Here is a 25,026-nt window from a genome sequence, read left to right on the forward strand (position 1 = left end):
GGGGGGAGGGGGCAGAGGAGGGAAGCAGAGGAGGGAAAAGGGAGGGAGGGAAGGAAAAGGGAGAAGGAAGGAAACAAGGAAGTGGGGGGGAGGGAGGTCCCTGCTTCGGAGGTGCTGGGAGCGCCACCGGCCGCCGAAGTAGAGCGAGAAGGAGGTGCTTGGCGGCTCCAGCGGCCGGGGGAGGGTCCCGGGTTCCCGCGGAGGCTCCGGACGAGCCCCTTCAGTTTCTCCCTTCGGATCAATGTGCTGTTGTTAACCCGTGAGGAGGCGGCGGCGGGGCCTGGGCTAGCGGCGGCGGCGAAGGCAGCGGCGGCGGAAGATGGTGTTGCTGAGAGTGTTAATTCTGCTTCTCTCCTGGGCGGCGGGGCTCGGAGGTGAGGCACGGCGGCATCGCGGGGCTCGGGGCCCGCGGGCCGGGGGGGGGCTCCGGGGCGCTCCTCCCGCTCGCTGCCCTCCCCCTCCCCTTTGTCCCTCGCGCCCGGAGCCCGCGGGCTACCCCCCGTGCGGGGCGGGCCGGCGCGGCCCCCTCCGTCCTCTCCGCCTCCTGCGGTCCAGGCGGGGGGGGGGGGGCGCATCCCTCCCGCCCCCCACCCCGGTCCTCTCTCGGGTGTGTCGGGGTGGAGGTGGGGCGTTCAGCCCGTGCGGATCGGGATCCCCCGGGGGAGCGAGGGGGCCGGCGGCTGGTGGGGGCGGCGCTCGGCGTTGCTTTGGCTGCCCCCCTCCCGGGCAGGCCCGGGAGCGCTGCCCCCACCGCCCTGGCGCCCCGCTTGCCTCTGGTTTCACTCTTCCCTCGTCCCCAACCTTGGAGCTGTGTGTGCTGTCTGCGCCCGGCCGGCGGCCGCGGAGACTGGTGGGAAGTTCTGCCGTTTGCCTGGCCTCGTATTGTTGTGGACTTGGCGCCGAGGTCCAGACCCAGCTCCTGTGCCTGGAGGCCGCGCTGGGGGAGCGGAGTGACCCAGTGACATTTCTGGCCCCTTCCCCCCTCCCCTTCTGGTCCGGGATGCTGCCACCTCGGCCCCCCGGAGACCTCCCGCGGAGAAGCCGGGGCCGGCCAGCCCCGCACGCGCCGGGCAGCCCCGCACGCGCCGGGTCCGACCGGGGATCCGATCCTGGGGCTTGTTGTTGGCGCAGGCTTCTCCGCTGGGGGGGAGTTTCCTCGAACCAGAATTGTGGCCGAGTCCTAGAGGAGGGCCTCCGGAGGACCAGTTGGGAGGGTGGACCGCAGTTTCCCAAAACTCTTAGGGTGGAGCAGTGAGGCAGACCGTTGTTAGTAGCTCGTCCGAGAAGTCACAGACCGTTTTCCCCCTTCCAAACGAGTACTTTTAGGAATACTAAATTATGGTTGTTTGAATGGGTATGGAGCTGATTTTATCAGTCTTGGTGTTTGTGTGTAATGAGCTCTGTGGGCAACTTTTCCTCTCCCTTGTTAATCCTTTGCAAAGTGTGTTTACAAACATTAGATCGTTGGGACACTTTTTTTTTTCATAAATGCTTTGGTTTAATAGAGTTGACAGTGATACAAATATCTGGCACGTTGCCTCAAACATCTTGCTTTTATGCTTTTAGTCAGTGGAGACTTATAAGTAACAGTGGTCAAACGTTGTATCCAAGAATCGAAAGGATCTATTTTAGACCTGGATTGGGAAGATATTTTTAGAGGCTAGAATTTTTAGAATTCTGTGTTTATTTTCAGAACTAGGATTTTAGGGAAAATTATGAATTTCATATGTAATTTTGTTTTAAATATTGAGTAGAAGAAGTAGGTCTGATGTTATGAAATTTAGCTTGTTAGTATTAAAAGGTAGTTCATGAAATACGAGGTTTCTAAGATTCCTTCTTGCTCTTATAATGTGATTCCATTATGATTTTAGGCAAGTCACAACTTTTCTTTTAATTTTTACAATTTTTATTTTTGAGGAGATTGTTCTTAATTCAACATGTAGAATACTGGGAAGTCCTGTTGAGTTAGTACTGTGTATGCTATATAACAAAAATTCCATTAAAAAAAAAATAAAGACCATGTGTGAGAATTAATACATATGAGGTGTTGGATGGGAAAAGGGCAGTTAAATCATGATCATCAGAAGCAAGAGCCTGTCTCAAGAAATATCATGTAATTTCAGTCTTAGTGACCTCACATTTTCTTTCTTCAGCTAAATTCCCCAAATACTGGTACTTTTCAATTTAAAATTGGCATCAAGTTAATAGTTCTTGGGCAGACAATACTTTACAAAAGTATACTTTTAGAGATAGTACTTTTTAGAAGAATACTTTTAAAATTGATAGGTGGGACAGCCTGGAGTCAGAAATAATTGAATTAAACTCTGGCCTCTGGCATTTATTAATCGCTTGACTCTGGGCAGGTCATTTAACCTTGGTTTGCCTCAGTTTCCTCAGTTGTATATGGGGATAATAATAGCTCCTACTTCCCAGGGTTTTTATGAGAATCAAAAGGGATAATATTTGAAATGCTGAGCTGTTAAATAGTAGTTACTGGAATACTTTTTTGTGACATTTCAAAATAATGGTATTTCTTCCAGTTTCTTATTCTAGCTATTTAAAGTCTAAACATGTGTAATCTTTTATAGCCTGTTTATAACACAATATCTTATTTTAATATTTATTTTTTAAGAAATCAGAATTTGTAAGTAGGGTAGTTAGTGGAAAAATTGCTTCCCGTAGAATGAGCAGAACTTGGTGAGTAAATTGGACACTTCCTGGTTGTGTGACTTGAGGTCCGTCAATTAATTTTAGTCACTGAGCTGAGGTTTCCTAATCTATTAGTGGAGAGGAGCAAGAGAATCCTACATGAAAAGTGCTTTGAAAAAGATAATTATTTCAACACTTTAAGGATCTCTGATTTCTTCTAAAAATTAGTAGGAAAACTTTTGAGTATTGAGTAAGAGGACTTTTTAAAAGGTGTTTTAAAATTAAAATTCTTTAAAAATTATGAAATTATGTCAATAAATGTGAACATTTCAATACACAAAGATGAGGAAAGGATTGTAAATGAAAAACACAGTTTTTTAAAATACATATTAAATTAACATAATTTGTTTTCTGTTTGTTTCCCCTTCTGAACTTCTACTTTTTTGTGTATTTTAAAATGTTCTTCTGATGCTTTTTTCTTTATTTCCTTGCATCTATACCCCTAGCTACCAACTCACCCTCCCTTCTTTTGACAAATGTGTTTGACAAAGCAAATAAAATCAAGCAGAACAAATGAACACATTGTCACTGAAAATGTATGTCTCATTCTGCACCTCTACTTCACCTCTCTGCCAAGAATTAAGAAGCTGCTCCTCATCAGTCTTAGAAAGTCCGTATTGATAACTGAATTGATCGGCATACTGAAGTCTTTTACAGTTTCTTTACATTATTATACTTCTTGTGTATACGTGGTTCTATGGTTCTTCAGCTCATTTTGTTGTTCAGTCCTGTCTGATTCTTCCTGACCCTGTAGACCATACCATAGTACACCAATACTGTCTGAGGGGTTTTCTTGGCAAGGGTACTGGAGTGATTTGCCAGAGAGGTTAAGCGGCTTCTTCAGAGCCATAGAGTTAGTAAATGTCTGAGATCTCAGGTCTTCCTGACTCCAGCACTGTATTCACTGGACCATCTAACTGCTCCCTCTGCTCTCTTTACTCTGTTTCAAGTCCTGTGAATCTTAACCAGTTTTCTCTGAATCTGTCATTTCTTAGAGTACTATAATATCTTGTTGCTTTCATTGTAACATTTGCTCTGCCATTCCCAAATTTATGGGCTGTCACTTTGTTTCTGTTTTTTTGCTACACCAAACAGTGCTGCTATAAATATTTTGAAAAAAAGGAGTCCCTTCCCTTTGTCTTTGATTTTTTTTTGGGGGGGGAATATATATATATCTAATGGTGTTACCGCCATGTCAGAGGTTATGTAGAGTGTAGTTACTATTTGAATATGTTTCCAGTTTGCTTTTCAGAATAGTTGGAACAGTTTATAGCTCCACCAACAGTGCATTATTAGTGTGTCTATCTTTGTACAACTATTCAAAAAATTACTGTTGTCCTATTTTGGTCTCTTTTCCAGTCAGATGGATATGAGGTATAAGTTGTTTTAATTTGCATTGTGATTGTTTTATTTTTTAATATGATTGTTGATAGCTTTCATTTTCTTCATTTGACATCTTCTTGTTCCATCCTTTAACCACTTATTTGTTGGGAAATGCCAGTTGTTTTTATATTTTTATCAGTTCCCTTCATTTCTTGGATATCATACCTTTATCCCAGAAATTTGTTGTAAAGACTCTTCCCCATAACTTTTTCTTCTGGTTCTCGCTGTATTGATTTTACTTGTATGAAAGCTTTTCAATTTTTCGTAATCAAAATCATCCCTTTTGTTTTCCATGATCAGCTTTATACTTTGTTTAATTACTAATTCTTATGGGGAAGGGGGTATTAGGGTGTGGGGCAAATTTATTATCCTGTAAGCAGTCCGGTATTGTTCATTCTTTCACTTCTACAGGCATGGAGTCTGTTTTAATTTAGTTGGACTTGCCAGAGCTTTTACTCTACTGGCATAGTATTTGAAAACCAATGATCATCTCTACTATATGTGTAAGCTTATCCCACCAAATAATAATTAGCAATTCTTCTGCCCCCCACTCCCAGTCTCTGGAGTTCTTTGGGAGAAAGAGAGAAGCTTATGGCATCCTAACACTTAGTCTTTCTGAAGCTTAACCTTTGTGGCTGTCCTCACACCAACACATGTTCCATGGACTCCCTTGGCTGAGCAAACCTTTGTTTGCAGAAACCTTCTGCAACATCTTTCACATGATCTTTTGTTTTCCTTTGTCTGCTACTACAGTAAAAATACTTGGGCTTTATTCTGATTAGTAATATATTCAGGAAGAATTTTGGGACTTCTCTATTGTAACCATTTTAGACAGAGAGGTTTTTGTGATTTGTAAGTCCTTACAGCAGTTCAACATCTTATTAAATGCCTACTGTTTATTAGGTACAAATGCAAAAAATAAAACAGACTCTGCTTTCAAGAAGTATACATTTTTCTAGGTTTCTGAAACATATACAGGTAAGATATATATTACAAAATAAGAGTAGGAGAATGAGAGCACTAGGAAGGGGCTCATGAATGGTGGATCAGGCAGAAGTACTTGAGCTGAGCTTTAAAGGAAGTTTGGAAATTCTGAGAGGCAAAGATCAGGAGGGGTGTGCAAGCTGAGATTGGGGACGAGTTATTAGGCTTGTTTGTTTAGAGCATAGGAGGCATAAAGAAGAGTAGTATGGAAATTTAGTTTGAAGACAGATTTTAGAGGACTTTAAATACTAGATTGATGAGTCTGTTTTTTATCTTAGAGAGAGAATAAGAAGTCACTAAAGATTTTTGAGTAAGGAAATTACATGGTCAGGCCTATACTTTGGAAATATTAATTTGACATTACTATTTGGAGTATTATTGATATTGAGAATATTTAGTGTTAAAATTTTGAAACATGAGGTTATTAATATTTGGGATAGTAATTTGAGAGAATCTTTTTATTTGCTTAGATTTCTGAAGGCTCTGAAGTTTTAGGGGCTGTGGTTATTTGATATAGTGATAGTTTGGTGATAGAAACTCAGCCCTGTGTTTTGCTTTGGTACTTAATTCTAAAGACTGCTTTGTATTTAATTTTTGTTCTATAGGCTTTGAAGCAGCTTTTGGTCTTAAAGTTCTGATCTTGAAGACAAGTTGTTCCACACTTAATTCAGTTTGCCAGAGAAATTGGAGGGGATAGACCTGGTTTCCTTTCAACAGCTGACAGAGGCAACCTGTTTATCAAACTTGATTGTGAAGAGTGTTATCTTGTTTCAGGCTATCTGTACTGAAAGGGGCAGCATGGTATAAAGGACAGAGTTATCTTCTAAGTCAGAAAGACCTAGGTTCAAGCCTCACTTTTGACAGAATTATACTGGCTAGGCAACTCTTTTAAGATTTAAAAAAAAGTCAGGGCCATTTAGTGTTCTGGTTCGGTTTTTTTTTCCTAAAGAAAGAAAAATAAGAATCATTTCATTTATTTGCCGTTATAATGGAATGAAGTTGTAGCACCAGAGCATTTTAATGTGGAAAGGGACCTCAGAGGTCATCTGAACCAACCTTCTCATATAATAGATGAAGAAACTGAGGCCCAGAGAATTTAGGTGACTTGCCTAATATCATAAAAGCAATTTATAGGAGAGGTAGGATTCACATTCTTGCCTTCTGACTTAAAATCTATTGGTCATTCTATTGCCTAAGTTTAGGAGTCTTGTATGTCTGACATTGGTACAATAGTACATTGTTGCTACCATGTTTTTTTTTTCCCTATGGCTTCTGGGGAGGAGAGAAAGATGACTTTTAGTCCTGTTAGCTGAAATGCTGAGGACATTCTCAGCACACTACTTCTCTCTAGCAGGGATTATAAAATTTTGAAAAATTAAAAGTAGCTCCTCTATTAAGAAGTGGTTGAAGATCTTAATGGTTGTAAAGTAGATGATGATAACTATATATATACATACACACACACACGTAGTCTCTATTCTTGGACATTTTCTGGGTAAAACTATTAGTGGTATTATATTTAATTTATCATTTCTAAGTCTTAAGACCCTCTTCTGCTTCTGTAATACTTTGGTGATCTCAGGTTCTATGAATTCAGTTATCATCTCTATACAGATAGTCCTCAGATCTATTTATCCAACCCTAACCTATTTCCTGATCTCCAATCTTGCATCTCCATAAAATAAGTGTCTCAGTTTATGAGACATCTGGAACTAAAATTTCTTTAGATATCTTAAACTCAAAATGTCCAAAACTGAATTTACTATCTTTTCTCCCAAATCCTACCCTCTTCCTAAATTCCCTAGAGGAATGGGCAGATCCATTCTCCTATTCACCCAGGCTTATCACTTAGCTATTATTCTCTATTTCTCCCTCTCTCAACCTTTATATACAATCTATTCTACCAAGGGCTTTTAAAGCCTTCAATAACCTGTTCCATTTCAACCTTTTCAAGGATTCTGCCTCTTTCTCTTCCTTGACATTGCCACCACTCTGGTGCAGGCCCTCATCACCTCTTGCAAGCCACTATCATCACCTCATCATCTATTGCAGTAGTCTGCCTCATGTCTCTTCCTGCTGTAGACCATTTTCTACTTAGCTATCAAAGTGATCTTCCTAAAGTGCAAGTGTTGGCTATGTCATATCCCTTGCCCCCCTCCACCCCCATTTAGCAAATTTCAGTGACTCCCTATCACCTCCAGGATCAGTAGAAAATCCTGTCTTTTGATTTTAAAGCCTTTTATAAACTGATCCCTTCCTGCTTTCCAGTTTTGTATACCTTATCTCCCCTACATGTACTCTAATTCATTGACTTTCTTGACTGTTCCTCACACAAGACTCTCCATCCCTACTCCTGCATTAACCACTCCCTTTTCCTCATGTGTTTCTTTAAGTCTCAGTTTAAATTCCACCTTCTGTTTCTTAGTTTTCCCTGTCCCCCTTAATACTAGTGTTTCTCTCTGTTGGTTATCTTTATTTTTCTGCTCTGTATCTTGTTTGTACATATTTGTTTGCATGTTGTCTGCTCCGTTAGATTGTGAGCTCCTTGAAAGCAGGAACTTTTTTTTTTGCTCTTTTTGGATATTCCTATTGCTTAGCACAATGACTGACATATAATAATAGCAAGCTTAATAAATACTTATTACTTCTGTCATCTTCTATTAGCAGTAACCTTTTAAAAATTTTGAAACATCTTTATTCTAAACTTGAACCTCCAAAAAAATAACATTCATATTCATAGCAGAACCAAAGAAGATTATGAAACTGAATTTCTATGTCACACTATTTGCTTTAAAAAAAAAGCATATAATTCTGCACATTATTTACAGAGCTGTCCTATTTGTACATGCTTCCTTATGAATTTTATTCTGTCTTTTGTGCATTTAAAAAAAGTTTCATTGGCCTTCTTTCTGACTGACTGGGAGGAGCATCACTCTTGCCACTGCCTTGTTATTGATGTCTGTTAATTCCCTAATTGTAACCAAGAGAAGGCATAGTCAAGCAAAATTAATGCATGCAGTGTCCACGTCCAAAAATACATTTCTACACCTTCTGTTCATGAACTCTCTCAGGTAGTGGAGTAACATGCTTCATCATAGGTCAAATCATGATTGGTTAGTGTATTCATCATTGTTTGTAAGTCTTTAATAGTTGTTTTTATTTATAGTGTTGTAGTCCTACGTGTAAATTGTTTATTTGACGTTGCATCAGTTCACGCTACTCAGACAGTCTGTAAAATTGTCTATCATTTCTTATGGTGTAGTAATATTCCATTAGATAGACATACAATTAGTTCAGACATTCCTCAAATGTCTGTGAGGCAATCTAAAGTACTCTCTTAGATTGTAGTTCTTTTTTCCCTTCCCCTGTACCCCTTTTAATCCTACTTTCTGATTAGGAAGAGGTTTGTTTTGCTTATGAGTATTCCCTGTTTTTTCCTCCTCTCCTTCCCCTACAATCCTTGCTTGTTTCTCTGTTGAGTTTGATGTATTTCTACCTCAAAATGTGTTTCATGTGTGTTTGCCCAGCCTTTGTTGTTTTGAATAAAATTGAAGTTCATCTAATGCCCAGACTCCCTACTCCTTCCTCAGTGTTCTTCCTTATCTTTTTCTTATTCAGACTCTCAGAATAGAACTCTCTCTCCCTCATTCCCCTTGAATTTTTCTTACTTAACTTCCTCAATACCCTTTGAAGATGTTTGTGTTCTAAAGGGTCACTTGTTTCTTCTTTCCTGTTAAAATGTTAACACTACAATCTTTCTAGATTTCTCTGGATTCTTGTGTTTATATTTAACTCTGTTCTTTTCTGCTTTTCCTTATTTAGTATTTTATTTGCCCCCAATTACATGTGAAAACATTAACGTTCAGTTTTAAAATTTTGAGTTCCAAATTCTCTCCTCCTTCCCCAACCCTCTGATTGAGAAAGCACGTAATTTGATATAGGTTATACATGTATAGTCATGCAAAACATTTCCATATTAGTCATGTTATAAAAGAAAACAAAAACCAAAAAAAAAAAATCCAAGAAAAATAAAGTAAAAAAAAAAAGTGCTTTGATATTCAGATTCCATCAGTTCTTTCTCTGACTATGGATAGCATTTTTCTTCATAAGTTTTTCAGAGTTGTCTTGGATCATTATATTCCTGAGAATAGCTAAGTTATTCACAGTTGATCATCTTACAATATTGCTGTTACTGTATATGGATGTTCTCGTTCTGCTCACTTCACTTTGTTCATGTAAGTCAAATTTCTCCAAGAGCATCTTGCTCATTCTTGCTTATAACAGAATAGCATTCCATCACAATCATACACCACAACTTGTTCAGCCATTTCCCAATTGATGGGCATCCCTTCAGTTTTCAATACTTTACCACCAGAAAAGAGTTGCTATAAATATTTTTGTGCATGTAAGTCATTTTCCTTTTTTAAAAATCTCTTTTGGGATACAGATCTGGTTAGTGGTATTGCTAGGTCAAAGAATATGCATCTTTTTATAGTCCTTTGGGCATAGTTTCAAATAGCTCTACATAGTGGTTGAATCAGTTCACTGCTTCACCAGCATGCATTAATGAGTCTGTTTTCCTACATCCCCTCCAATATTTGTTATTCTCCTTTTCTATGTTGTTAGCCAATCTAACAGATTTGAGGTAGTACCTCAGAATTGAATTTCTCCAATCAGTAGTGATTTAGAGCACTTTTTGATAGGACTATAGATAGCTTGGATAACTTCATCTGAAAAACTGACTGTTCATATCTTTTTGTTCATTTATCAGTTGGGGAATAGCTCTTATTTTTACAAATTTGACTCAGTTCTCTATGTATGTGAGAAACAAGGCCTTTATCAGAGCAACTTTCTTCAAAATATTCTTTGGTTGTTATTGCTAATGGTATTTCCCTCCATCTTATTTTCCCCCTTTTTATTCTGTTTTCTCTCACCTTTTACTCAGTCCTTCCTCAAAAATATTTTCCTTTTGACTACCATCTCCCTCAATCTACCTTCCCTTATCTCCAACTCTTCCCCAATCCCCTTTCCCTCTTGCTTTCCTGTAGTGTAAGATAGAATTCTATACCCAAATGAGAGTGTATTGTTCCCTCTTTAAATTAATTCCAATAATGAGAGTAAGGGCTTAAGTGTTTGCCACTTTCACTATCTTCCCCTCTATTGTAAAAGCTCTTTCTTGCTGCTGTAATGTGAGATAATTTATCCCATTCTACCTCTCCCTTTCCCTTTCTACCAGTGCATTCCTTCTCACCCCTTAATTTTATTTTTTTAGGCATCATCTCATCATTCATTTCACACCTGTGTCCTCTGTTTATATAGTCCTTCTAACTACCCTAATAATGAAAAAGTTCCTATGAATTATAAGAATAATTTTCCGAAGCAGCAATGTAAAGAGTTTAACCTTATTAAATCCCTTATGATTTCCTTTTCCTGTTTATCTTTTTGTGCTTTTTGAGTCTTACATTTGAAAGTCAGATTTTCAGTTCAGCTCTGGTCTTTTTTTCATCAGGAATGCTGGAAAGTCCTTTGTTTCATTGAATGTCCAGTTGTCCCCCTGAAGGATTATATTTATTTTTGCTGGGTAGGTGATTCTTGCTTGTAATCCTAACTCCATTACACTTCATAATATCATATTCTAAGCCCTCTGAACCTTTAATGTAGATAATTATGGCTCTATAATAACTTGAATTGCTTCTTTTTGGCTGCTTTGCAGCTCCTTGACCTTGGAGCTCTGGAATTTTGCTGTAATATTCCTGGGAGTTTTAATTTTGGGATCTCTTTCAGGAGGTGACTAGTGGATTCTTTCAATTTCTATATTATCCTCTGGTTTTAGACTGTCAGGGCAGTTTTCTTTGATAATTTCTTGAAAGATGATGTCTAGACTCTCGGTTTTTTGGTTTTTTTTGATCATTGCTTTCTGATAGTCCAATAATTTTTAAGTGAATTCTGCTAGATATATTTTCCTTGATGGTTGTTTTTCCAATGAGATATTTCACATTATCTTGTATTTTTTCATTCTTTTGATTTTGTTTTATTGCTTTTTGATATCATCAAATGAGCTCTTGCTCCTGTTTTTCCACTGGACCAGTTCTACTATTTAAGGAGTTCTTCTCTTCAGTTAATTATTGTTTGTATTTTTCCATTTGGCCAATTCTGTTCTTCAGGGCATTCTTCTTGGATTCTTTTTTACCATTTGACCAGAAGTTTTTGAAGATGTTACTTTCTTCGGTATTTTTGTGTGTGTGTCTTCTTTACTAAGCGGTTGACTTTTTCATGCTTTTCTTGCATCACTCTCATTTCTCTTCCCACTTTTTTTCTACCTCTCTTAATTGATTTTTAAAATCCTTTTTGAGCTCTTCCATGACCTGAGACCAATTCATATTTTTCTTTGAGGCTTTTTTGGATGTAGGCATTTTGACTTTGTTGTCTTCTTCTGTGTGTGTTTTGATCTTCCTTGTCACTATAATAACTTTCTGTAGTCAGAATTTTTTTCTCATTTGTTCATTTTTCCAGACTATTTCTTGACTCTTTCTTAAAGTGGGTTTCTGCTTCCAGGGTGGATAAGGTACTTTCCTAAGTTTCAGGGGTTTTGTGCACCTACATTCAGAGATTCTTCTAGAGACTTGTGAATCTGCAGTTGTTCCAAGGTGGTATGGTCTAAGGAGAGGTGTATTTACTACTCTCCTGGCCTGTAAGCAACTACAAGCACTCTTTTCTGACCTGGAACTGTGAGGAGGGTCCCCACTTTACTGTGACCACAAGCTCTGGTGTGCTAGGGTTCCTCATCCTGGGACTGCCACCAGGATCCCAGTATGGGCAAAGCAGCAGAGTCCTGCCCCCACTGGCACCAAAGAGACCACTGTAATCTTTTGACCAATTGTCTGATTCTGTTACTGTTGCCACCTCTGTGCTTGAGAGCTCTGGAAGCAGCTGCTGCCTGATTTCATTCACTCCCAAGATCTGCTTTGGGTTTGCTGTGGACTGCCCTCCACTCTCACCTTGGTGCAATAGAACTTTCCTGCTGACTTCCTAAGTTGTCTTGGGCTGAGAAATTTTTTTAAACCTAACCTTTGTTGATTCTGCCGTTCCAGAATTTGTTTTGAGGCATTATTTAAAGTTGTTCTGAGGGGTTTTTAGATAAGTACTACTTATTTGAAAGAAACTATCCTTTATTCCTTTGTCTTCTAGTGTTTTTATCAGGAATGAGTTGTTATATATTGTCAAAAGCTGTTTTCTCTGTTTATTGAAATGACATAATTTTTGTTGGGATTGTTATTAACACTATCATTATATTTATAGTTTTCTTAACATTGAACCAGCCCCGCACTCTGAAAGAATCAAACCAACTCCATCTTGTGAACAGCATCTATTTTGTGACTTAAAGTTATATATTCTTGTTAAAGCTATGTTCATGTGATTCCAGAGTTACCACAAAATATTCTGGTACAGTTTGGGATTAGTACCCTCTGGTTTTTGTCATGCTTTGGCCAATCAGGAGGAAGAAATGCCCTTGTTATTCAAGATTATGTAACTTGATTTGTTCCTATAAGAACTATATAAGACTATAAGAAAGTAAATAGTTTGGTGTCCTTGTGCCTCCTGAGGGTTCTTGGATCTGATGTGTTATGCAACTGCATGCCTTGCTAATAAATTGATCTGCTTGAATTTAATTGCCTCAGTCCTTATCTATTTCACTAGTGACAGTGAGCCAGCCAGGAGATTGAGAGAGAGGGACCCTCGCCCCCAAGACAGCCTCTTAGACAAATTCCCTAGAACACACTGAGAGACTTTTCTATGGAGGATTGTCCTGGAGGTTAGATTCTCTCTTATTCTCAATCTCAAATTTTTCCAAGTCAAGGTAAATACCTACATATGAGCCTCTACATTTGTAGGGAGGCACCTGCAGGAAATTTCTTTAAGGGAATTATGGAATCTGGTAGTAGCAAATTTTATTTCATATATCCAGTGCAAGTTCCCAGCTCAATCTGAAATGACAAAAGAAGTGAGCTATTATTATATGAAATGTGGTCTAAAACTGCAAGGGATTCATCTGATAAATTATTTTGAACTGTAAGGGATTCAGGTGGCTTAAATTCAGCACTTTTGATTAACTTATATTAAAGAATTTGAAATTGTCCACTGAAGAACCCCACCCCACCAAATGAACTTGGTTTTGCTGGGATGCCCTTTCTAAAGGATCATGCCCCCGCTGCTTCTTAAAGGACCCATGAAAGATTTTGGCATTGCTTTTAGGAAATTGTGCACACTGACTTTTTGATTAAACTTTCACTAGGAGATAAGGAAAAGGCTTTCTAGTAAGTACAGTTGTGTCTGTGTCTTATTGTCCATATTTCTGTCAGTGTTGTCAACTTCTTCCTGTGGCTTGATTAGCCAAAAGAAAAAGAATGTATTTTTCTGAGGAACTTTCAAAGGGCAAGTCTTGATCTCTCTCTCTGCCCTTCTAACTCTGACCAAGCTAGAAAAGCAGACAGATGCAGAGAAGAAGGAAGGGAATCTTTGTTCCCAATTTGTAGAACTTTATGTTATTGTAAGCTAATTGGAGACTAAATTTGTAACTGAAATCTAATTTTGCTACTGTGAATTTCCAAATTGTGATTTGAAAGCTTTTATAAATGGTGAAATGTTTTAGTGAGTTTTGAGGTACCACTTTGTTGAATTCATTTAAGGAAAAATAAGAATAAAACTATGAAAGTTATGTTGAAACTGACAGATAAGAGAAAAGATTTTTAATCAGGGAGCAACTTAAAAGTAAGAAAGCTCTAATTTGGAGGAATGTTTTGTGTTTACTTCTCTGACCTGTATAACAGAACTTAATTGTTTATGTGAGTTAGAAGCACTATAACACTTATGCTTAAATTGTAAATGGAAAAGTTCAGTGGAATGAAGATTATTTCTATTGCTAGTCTGAGATATACTTAGGAAATAAAGACTAGGGAAATTAAGCAACTTTCTAGATGCAGAATATGAAAGAAATAAGACAGATGAAGTTAAGAAGTTGTGGTCTGCACTGCTAGTGTAAAAATAGGTTTGAATGTAAAGGGCTCTTATCTAATTTAGATTAAAAAGGATATGAGGAATTTTGATTATTCCTTATGATATGGAAAATATGGAGATGTAATTGCAGCCTTAAATTATTTAATGATAACATAGCAAAATTTTTACTTTGAAGCACTTTTAGAAGGGTATGTTTTAGACCTTGTGTAGGGAATTTACATTCATAATTAAAGAGGGGCAGAAATGCAAGACTGTCACTAAATCTTTGTCAGGAGAAATAACTGGCTGTATAATTTGAAGTTAAAGAAAATTATGAATGCAGACTTGATTTGGTTGAAATTTTGTCCTGAACCTAAAGTATATGGTCTCATTTACAGTGAAATGTGTTCTCCTTTTAGGATAATTGAAGTAAATCAGAAATAAATGCCAAATATAATTGACAGTATGAATCAGAAAGCCTGAGTTCAGGCCTGTTTCAGAAATTTCTTGTCAGTGTGACTGTTGTGTAGATTGCTTCACCTCTGTTTACCTCAGTTTCCTAATCTGTACAGGGATAGTAATAATAGCATCTACCTCCCAGGGTTGTCGGGAGGATCATATGATTGTAGAGTGTTTAGTTAGCATGGTGCCTGGAATGTGGAAAACTATATAAATGTTAATAAATGTAAGTCTACCATATTGGTTTTGATTGCAGTCAATATAAAATGCTGAAAATGAGTGATTTTCTCTGTAAGAGGATTTTGAAATACATTCAATGGCATTAATGTCACCTTATTGGTAATTAAGTTTTGTTTCATGTTTAAATACATGATATCATGTACATTATTGTATTCTAAACATTTTCTCATACTGTGAAATTTGTTATGCCATTGTACCAGAAATGTTGATATTCCACAACTTCTCTTTTAATTCAAATGGTGTTTTAGAGGTTTCCAAACTTATTTTGTCTTCCACCCTCTTTTAAAAGAAATTACTCATTGCCCCCCCCCTGGGGTTAGATTACGTTAACCCTTATTTTCAGTGCTCCCTAATTGCACCTGAGGGGGTCCCCTAATCACCTGCTATGGGATCTTATGTTTTAGATCATGAATTAAACTATTAACAGATGTGACAAAATGTTTGGAAGCTGTTAAATAGTTAATAGGGGTACATTTTTTGCTAAAATGGATATAATAATAATGTTAACTGTTGGGATAAAGAATAACAAAGTCCTCTTCAAGTTATCTTTATCTGTGAAGTTCCTTGGCATTTCCTACTTGGCCTGGGTATAACATTTGACCAGTCTTGCTGACCATATGTTGTAAAATTCTGAAGCACTGAAGTTTGAGGAACTAGGACCCTCCTCCAGCCAAACTGGGGACATTTACAAGTTTGCTTATAGTAAAAGGAATGAGTTTCATCTAGCATTATTTGGCCATTTCCTTTGAGAATTATGAAGTTGTATCTGTTAAAGGAAATACGTGTAACTTCAATACATAACTATTTAGTGAACTATAGTATTCACTGTATATATGTGAAACTCCAGAATGTGATTATTTTTCATTTATAAATGAAGGATAAATGAAATGTCCTCATGTTTGCTTATTGTTACCTATTGTAGGTAATAACCTAGTCTTATCCTGTGCAAACTTTTGCTATTCGAGGTAAAAATCTTATAGAATTGTAATTTGATTAAAGTTTTGATTTCAGGTAGTATTATCAGGAAGTCAATAGTCCACCATTCACAAGGAATGCCATGTGCTGCCCAAAGGGAGCACAGTCTAAGAACTGCAAAGGTAGATGTCTCTGCTAGGAAAAAGTTGAGAGGATGGCCTTGTGTACACAAAAGTAGGATCCTCTTGACTCAGTTTCCTCATTGTTCTGTTTGCTTTCTGAACTGGAAACTTGCCATCCTGGCTTTTGATTATGTGGCCCTTTGAATTATGTGTAACTTTGCTGTATGAAAGCTGGCAGGATATGACTTAAGCCTAAAATCAAAGTTCAGGGGATTTTTTTCCTTTTATTATGTCTTATATCAGGTCAGTCTGTGTCTTCGAGGGAACAGTCTTCATATTGTCACAACAGTGTACCTTCTTTTTCCTTTTATAGCATATTTCTCTTCAACAGTGTAGGTGAACAGTGGAAGTTTTATTGTTGCAATACTAGATCAATTAGTACTAGAATATCTGAATTGCCATAATAGGATGAAAATGTGAAAGATCTTAATGTTATTACTCCTGATCTTATATGTGGATATGTAACTAGGTAAATGAGTTTTTTTAGTTGCCTTGAAATAGTATTATATGGAGATAATATCCTAGTAAGAGGAGAATATGACAAAATAGGTAAGGAAAAAATAAGGCACAGATGTAAAAGTTCTTAAGTGGAATAGCCAATTTTGAGAGAGCAACAGTATGTATATGTATATACATATACACACATGTATATGATTGGCTTCCAGATGTTTCTAATGGGATATACAAGCCTTCTGTATGTTTTGGTAACAAGTTCTCAACATTGGATTTAACTGTAATGACATTTTAAATAGCCTTTTCCGAATTTTGAAGTCTTTGATTGTTCGGCCTAGAGGCCGATGAGCTACCCGAGTCTTACCTTTTCACTGGTCTTTGGTGGCCAACCGGATAAACGTATTGAGAGAAGAGACTTTCCAGAGTCGAACAAGGGTTAGACTTTATTCAGGGTCTTGGTTACATGTGCAGGGTGAATTCTTCCTCAGGAGAGAGGAATCCTCCTCCTCCCAAGGGGCAAGGTTCGTACATCAAGAGGATGGGAGTGGAGGAGGGGGGGACCCCCTTCCCTCCAAGGGCCCCTCAGCGTGAAGAGCGCCTTCAGGCTTTCCTGTCCCCACTCAAGCTCTCTCACCGCATAGTTTGCACGTGAATACCATGCGTGCTCTCAGCCCCTAGCTAGTCAACAACAGGTGTGCTCAGACCACGGGCCAATCTCAAGGGTGGGATGCTCTCCCCAGCAAGTTTTCCACTGAGAAGAGGTGGATATGCATGAGAGAGCCCGTGTTTCATGCCTCAATTCCCAGCTGTTCCCTGGGGGGGGCCTCATGAGAACTCTGAGGTTTAGAAGTCCTCACCTTTACCTGCCCGAGACTGTCCACGTGAAAACTGAGTTTACACCCCCAACATTTGATAATTTTTAAATTTGCAAAGAAGAGCTTTTTCCAAGTTAGACCCTGGTTGATTTTTTTTTTTCGAAGAGTCCTCTTTTATGAGTTCACCTCTTGATGTCAGTGCCCATATCACATACAGGGCTTAGGTAAAAATAGAAAAAGTAAATGACATTTTTGGGGGGAGTAAAAATTGAAATCTTTGAAATTTCAGATAAATTATGGGTTTCTAATTTGAAGTTCTTATGGATCTTTTGTTAATAGGTTTAGAACCATAAGGTCTGAACTGATTTTTTACCACATGAACCAGTTATTGGAAAGCCAAATTTAGGAAGTTGTACTAAATTGTATTAAGTCTTGTTACTGGCAGATTTTAGCAGAGTTGCCTGGGATTATCTGTGGGTGACTTGAAACCGTAGGAAGATCTGCTTTTCTGGTTCTAAGTCACTTGCAGAATCACATAGGAAGAACCCCTTCAGAGCTGCCTTGAGGATGAGACCTATTCTTGGATGTCCAGTGCAAGATGTTTCTAAAGATCAGAGAATTACATGGGACATCTAGGGACTCAAGATGAAAAGTGCCACTTAATGAACTTTGGGAGTGGGTTACTGAATTAGTGTTATTCTTAGTGTGCGGGATGACAAGATTCCCTACTTAAATTAATTACTCAGAGGCCTCTCAAAGTGATGACAGAAAGTTTATTTATTTGATTCTCGAGAAGCAGGGCAATTCCTCTACCAGTTAGTCTGGAGCAGGAAAAGCTGAAGACAAAGGAAAAGCAGTGATATATATAGACTCTAATGCAAGTCCCTCCCTCCCCACTGACCATTATCCTCATTAGCTGAGAATATGATCTTACATTCTAGACGTGAAATCTAGCCAATCCCTTTTGAAATGAAGACATCGAAGAATTATGTAAGTTTTATCCAATCATTGAGACCCTAATGCACTACACAGTTTTATATCCTTATATGGAACTACTCCACTCTAAAAATATTGTAACCTTGAGCCTCTTGGTCATTCTCACCCTTGGGAGAAGAATTACAATGTGAGAAATCTTCACTAAACCTATTCCACTCATTAGTGATCATTGTATATTGTTTTGGCCTTTTGGTTCTTGGTTTTTATCAAAACTTATTGAGTTTTCTTGGTGTTATGTTATTAATCTCTCCTCCCAAATTAGTGCATGTGAACCCTTTGAGTGGTTTAATCTAAATCCTGATTTAGTTAACCTATAGAGCCTGCTTAACAAGGTTTGTCTTCTTAAGGAATATATGAGATTATAATGAAGGAAACATGGGATTATGATTTGTGATACTCATGGCCATAGTACTTTTGTTTCTTGTTGTGATTTTGTGTTCTAGTTTATATCTACTAAGGCTTACTTAAATTGATTTGGTACAAGCAGTATAGATTACGATGATGTTCAAAGTATCAATCCTGAACATGCAATGAACCTTATGCAGTTTTGCTAAGTGATTCATGGGGAAGAGATTTCCCAAGGATCAAAATGGGGAATTGGAAGAACCAAACCAGTTCCATCTTGTGAACAGCATTTATTTTGTGCCTTAAAGTTATATATTCTTATAAAAGCTTTGTTCATGTGATTTCAGGAAATTATCATAAAGGGTTCTGGTATGGTTAGTACCCTCTGGTTTTGTCATGCTTTGGTCCATCAGAAAGAAGAAATGCCCTTCCTTCTCAAGATTATGTAACTTGACTTGTTCCTCATTATTGACTGTAAGAAAGTTTTATTATTTAACATATGATGTTCTTGTACCTACTGAGGGTTCTTGAATCTTATTTGTTACACAATTGCATGCATTGGTAATAAATTGATACACTTGGATTTAATTTTGCCTGATTTTTTATCAATTTTATTTGAGAAAATTCCTGATATTAATTCAGTATAGTTATAGTGTTTGATATTTGTGATATATTGCTGTTATCTTTTTAATGTTTGACTTAAAATAAGGGAAATTGGCCCATAGTTTTCTCTGCTTTGATTCTCCTTGTTTTAGGCATTAAAGCCATAGATGTGTTTTAGAAGGAATTTTGTAGGATTCATTCTTCACCAATTTTTCAAACTGTTTATGTAGTATTGGAATTAATTATTAAATGTTTGGTAAAGTTCATCTGTAAATATATCTGCCCTAGAAATTTTTTCTTAGGGAGTTCATTTATGGCTTGTTCGATTTCTTTTTCTAAGATAGGGTTATTTAAGTATTCTATTTCCTGTTCTGTTATTTTTAGCAATTTAATATTCATTCATTTTATTTAGATTGTCAGTTTCAATGGTATATAATTAGGTGAAATTGCTCCCAATAATTGCTTTTCTTTTCTCTTCATTGGTTGTTAATTCACCTTTTACATTTTTTATATTGGTTATTTGGTTTCCTTTTTATTAATCATATTAGTTAATAGCTTATCTGTTTTTCCCCCCAAAAAAATTAACTCCTAAATTTATTCATTCTTTTTTAGACATTTGATTTAATTTAAAATTTAATTTAATTTAAAATTTCAGGATTTCTCTTTTTATATTTAAAGAATTTTTAAAAAATACTGGCTTTCTAGTTTGTTTTTTACGTTACACATTCAATTTGCTGATCTGCATTTCTTTCTTTAATTGATGAGTTTAGAGATGTAAAATTTTTTCTAATTACTGCTTTGGCCAAATCCCACAAATTTTGTTATTTAGTCTCGTTGTCGTAGTCTTTAATTAAATTGTTGATTGTTTCTTTAATTTGTTCTACTTAATTAATTTGCTCCATTCTTTAGAATTAAGTTATTTAGTTTTCAATTAATTTTTAATCATTATTTCAAATGCTCTTTATTGAATGTAATTCTTATGCAGTTTAATATTTCTGCCTTTCTGCTTTTGTTAGGGGTTTTCCCCCCTAACATATGGTCAGTTTTTGTGAAAGTTACATGTATAGCTGGTAAATAAATATTTTCCATTCTGTTCCCGTTCAGTGTTCTCCAGAGGTCTAACTCTTAAAAAAATTCTATTCACCTCCTTGACTTCTTTGTTGCTTATTTTTTGGTTTGAATTATCTAGGTCTGAAAGGAGTAAACTTAGATTCCCTTTATATTATAGTTTTACTGTTTTATTTCTTCCTGTAATTTATTTAGCTTTACTTTAAAGAATTTTGATGCTATACCATTTGGTGCATATATACTTAATGTTGTTTTTTATTATCTATGAATTCACACAGAATTAATTCATTGGTAATTATGCCTTTATATAATAATAGGTACTTTTTTCACTGCCTGTCTCTTTTAAATTAGGTTTTGTCAGAGATCATGATTGCTACTCCTTCCTTTTTTTACTTAACTGGAAGCATAACAGATTCTGCTGGAGCCTTTTAGAGATACTTATTTGGTGTGGGATGAATTTTAGGGGTTTGCTGGAATAGATAAATAGGAACTAGGGGCCTTGCCCTCCTCTTCAAACAGCCTTTTTGGCAGAAAGTCTATTATGAGTAGTATTTATTTGTTCCACTAACAGAAGTGGAAAAAAGCAAGGTACAAAAAAAACAGGAAAAAGATGTAGGAGGACATTATAGACCATATGAAAATTTTGCTGGGATTTGAGTGAGTGATGAAGCATAATTTAGGGAATGCTAGAAAAGAATAGCAGATATCCTGAATAAAATACCTGAAGCTGTTTAATTATATTCTAGGAAATGAATATCTCCAGATAACTGAAACTTATCCCTTTTAAGGACAAAAACTTTATTTTACTATTTTAATGAAAATTTTAAAAATATTTCATAGAATTTTAAAACATATTTCAGCATTTTCTTGAATGGGGCATGTAATTATGATGCAACAGAGTGGTAAAATATCACTGACATATTAGAGCTAGAACCTTTCCTGTATAGAAAAGGTAAAGCCGTGGGAAGCCATCTTTTTTGCTGTACTTCATAAACAAATCAAACAGATTAGCCATTGCTGGTCAACTAGTGGAGTACCATTTTGAGACATTTGACTTGAAAACCTTCACCTTGCCCTTTTCTCTTTTTTTCTTCTTCTTTTTTTGAAGGGAGGAAGGCAAGGCAATTGAGGTTAAATGACTAGTAAGTGTCAAGTATCTGAGGTTGGGTTTTGAACTCAGGTCCTCCTGATTACAGGGCCGTGCTCTATTCAGTACACCACCATTAACTGCCCCAACCTTGCCCTTTTTTTTACAGCCATCTGGAGCCCTCGGTTGTTCAGTTAAGAATACTCTTTTGTAAATTTTTCTTGGATATGTATGTTTTGTGTATGAACTCTTTACATCGCTAGGTGGAGAAACCTGGTTTACTTAACACCTTCCCCCTCCACCCATTCCTTTACGTAATAAAAATTTGCTACAAAATGATAGATTAAATGAGTAGAAGCAAATAATTTTTCATTTGTCACTATTGTTGATTCCAGAATAATATCTATTCAGAAGTAAGAAAATGAAGGCAGACAATATAGAGATGATTTGGGTGTGATTTTTTACTTTTATATGACCAGTCCCTACTACACAGATAGCTATTTGATCATTTGCAAAAGGAGATTGAGTCGTGGGTTAGGGTAGTAAGCACAGAAATCCACACAAAGGTTTTGGTGGGAGATATGTAAAGGAGAAATTGGTGTACAACTTAAATGATTAGATCTTGGGGATAAAGTCAGTCATCAGAATTGAGACAACCACCCTCTGCCCTCATCTTGTTTGTGACAGGAAAGGAGCTGAGTGTAAAATAATAAGGAATTTTTGGTCTTAGGTTTGGAAAATTTTTGACTCTCAAATATTGAATCTAAAAGATGATAAGGTGGTGGAAAATTGATAGAGGGTCATAGAAAAACTTTCAGTTGTGTAAATGGAAATGTATCCACAGATATTTGAGAATATGAAAATAGCAGAAAGAAAGGGAGCAGGCATTTGCTTAGCGCAGCACCTCACATATAGAAGGTACTAAGTTCTTTACAAATATCTCATTTTATTTTCGAAGCATGTGAAATAGGTGTTATTTCTATTTTTCAGTTGGGGAAGCTGAGAGAGAGGTTAAGTAATTTGCCTAAGGTCACACAACTAAGTATCCCAGGGTGTGTTTGAACTCAGGTTTTCTTGACAACGTGCAGTGCTCTATCCAGTGAGCCACCTAGCATCCTCAGAAAGAAAATGAAGCATCAAGTATGATCTTGATTTGAATTATCTTCATGCTGGAACTTGAAACAATATGAGCAGGGTCTCTTAAAGTCTGAATATAAGGCTTGGAAAAGCCTCTAACCTTGAGGCATGAGTCTTGCAGTAGTCTGTAGGAATCTGTAATATGCAGTGTACTCTTGTAATTGTAACAGTAAGCACCCTGACGTACCGCACGGGATGGGGGGAGGGTTTGCTATCACAGGTTCTTTGATCTGCTTCTCTAAAAGGAAAGGCATCTTTTGAGGGGCTAACAGTTTCCTTTCTTCAGGCACATATGTCATTTGCTTAGTTCAGGAAATTAACAGACAGCACTTCCAAATGGTCTAACATAAGCAGTACGTAAATCACAAATCAACAGACAGGTCCAGCTGTTTGACCAATAGTTGCTGGACCAGGAAGCACCAACACCTGGGTTTTCAGAGCCTGGGGACCACTTAGTGGCTTCCCATAGTCTTACCTGGCACACAAAAGCTTCTTCCAAAAACTAAGCCCCAAAGTAAAACCTCAACTCAGAGTATTTATACCTTTTTTTTTTTTTTTTAGAGCCAGAGGGCATCCCAACTCTTGAGAACCAGGGCTTTTTAAACAAAAGGTATGGGTCTTCCTACAGATGTTCCCTAATCAAATTCCCTTTAATGGGCAGGCCCATTGATGGATGCGAAAGATTTTTAATCACATTAACAATACAAATACATACACTGTTTCTAGTTAAAGAAACTCTGTACTGCACTCCTAGTAAAGACTCTTGGTTGATAAAAGCAAGATTCAGTCAGAGCCACTTGATTATACTAAAACAACAAAAGATGCTACTTTGCTTGCCCTTACAGTAATCAAGATTTGATTTTTGAGATCTGCGCTGTTTCAGTATTCTTGATAGCTCTCTGGTTGAATATTCCTAATATTCTTGCATGTATGTGTGATCTGTGACTTTAAATCTTCCTGTTTAAAGAAGAAATCGTGAGGGTGGTGTGTGAGTTGATTTTTCAAAGCATAGGTACAAAGAATATATATACATATTTATTAGAAGATAGTACTGCATTTTTTTAAACTTGTGAACTGTTGAAATAAATAAATAAATAAATAAAATAAATACTGTTGAAATTCAGTCATTTAATTATGTCTGACCCTTTGTGACCCTATGGACTACAGCACTCCAGGCCCTTCTATCCTCCACTATCTCCTGAAATCTGTCCAAGCTCATATTCAATATTTCCATGACACTAATCTCATCTTCTGTTGTCCCCTTCTTTTTTTTCCTTTAGTCTTTCCCAACATCAGGGTCTTTTCCAGAGTCCTGTCTTTCTCATTATGTGGCCAAAGTATTTAAGCTTCAGCATTTCGCCTTCCAGTGAATAATCTCTTAATATTATTAAATGATTTTATTTCCTTCCATCAAGTTTACACTAAAACGAGTAGTAGAGTCCTGTTTTAGTGAAATAAGGACAAGATTCTATATTGTATTAAAATAACAAAGTAAAGCCTGTTGCTACAGTGTATATATAAAACTTTTTACTTTTAGAGTTTGGTAATTCAAAGAAAGTGCTTGGAATTTGTGAATTATTTTTTTTGCTCCGAAATCTTGCTTGGGGTGGCAGTTTACCCAATAAAAGGGGGTATACATATTCTTCATCCAATGTTCCTCCCATTCCTCATCTGTGCAAACTGTTCTGTGGCCTCCGTTCTGTTGGCTAAGTATGAATGAAAACAGTATTATTTAGCAACCAGATATTAATTATATGCCTAAATTTGATAAGAACGAATTCATAAATGACTAATAGATTTGCATAGTAAAAATATTTTTAAATTCAAATGAATGTCCAGTGAAATTTCCAAAGATAAATTGCAAAGTATTTTTGGGTTAGGAATGGGTGGGTCCCCACTTTTTTATGTCCTAATCCTTGAAATTCCACCCCCAAGGATCAGTTCTTCAAAGCTTTCCCATACTTAATCTTTCCTTATTTTTTTGAACTCAGAGGTGCAGTAAAAGTTTTATTCCCCACCTGTCTTTAACTATCATCCCACTTGAATGCCACTGAGACCTTCATTTCCAGTTTCTCCAAGAACTGAGGGATTTCTTGTGTGCAGGAACTGCTTTAATACACACCCTAATACCCTCAATCTTTGGACTGTTAGTTCCATAACAGTGCTTTTCTTCCAGCTCCTATCAGCAGCTGAGGAATGTGTTGTGGGCGTACCAAATATGTGTTTGTGTGTGTGTAATTTGTTTTTCTACCTTGGGAACCACCTACATTTGTGAATGTTATGTGAAATAATATAAGCTTTTCAAATCAGCTTTAATATTTAATTTTAGATGTTTGTTGTTTTTTTGTAATGTGCTAAATGTCTGTGGTATCAACTAGATTGTGAACTCCTTGAGTGTTATGTGTCATATCTGTCCTTATAGTCTCAGGGTTTAGCAGAATGAATGCCTTGCACATAATAAATAGGTGTTTGATAAATAATTATTGAATTGAAATTCTGAAGATTCCAACCATTCTCAAGTTGATGTTTATTATGAAAGTTTGTATGTGTGTGTTCTTGTGTTTGTGTTCGTCCGTTGCCGAAGATACAGTTTGCAATATAAATGAAGTTGGTCTAGCATTAATTCTACTTTCATACAGAGACTTAGATTGGCAGA

The 25,026-nt window shown here is 37.1% G+C and overlaps 1 protein-coding gene across 1 annotated transcript in view; it reads left to right on the forward strand.

The window, feature by feature from the left end:
• Window positions 1–25,026, forward strand: part of ADAM10 (ADAM metallopeptidase domain 10) — a 141,123-nt gene continuing 116,097 nt past the window's right edge. The window contains exon 1 of the mRNA XM_072615682.1: window positions 1–374. Within this exon, the coding sequence (XP_072471783.1) occupies window positions 320–374 (55 nt within the window). The 5' untranslated portion in view covers window positions 1–319. The remainder of the gene's footprint in view (window positions 375–25,026) is intronic.

This window comes from Notamacropus eugenii, chromosome 1 (assembly GCF_028372415.1).
Source record: "Notamacropus eugenii isolate mMacEug1 chromosome 1, mMacEug1.pri_v2, whole genome shotgun sequence".
NCBI lineage: Eukaryota > Metazoa > Chordata > Mammalia > Diprotodontia > Macropodidae > Notamacropus > Notamacropus eugenii.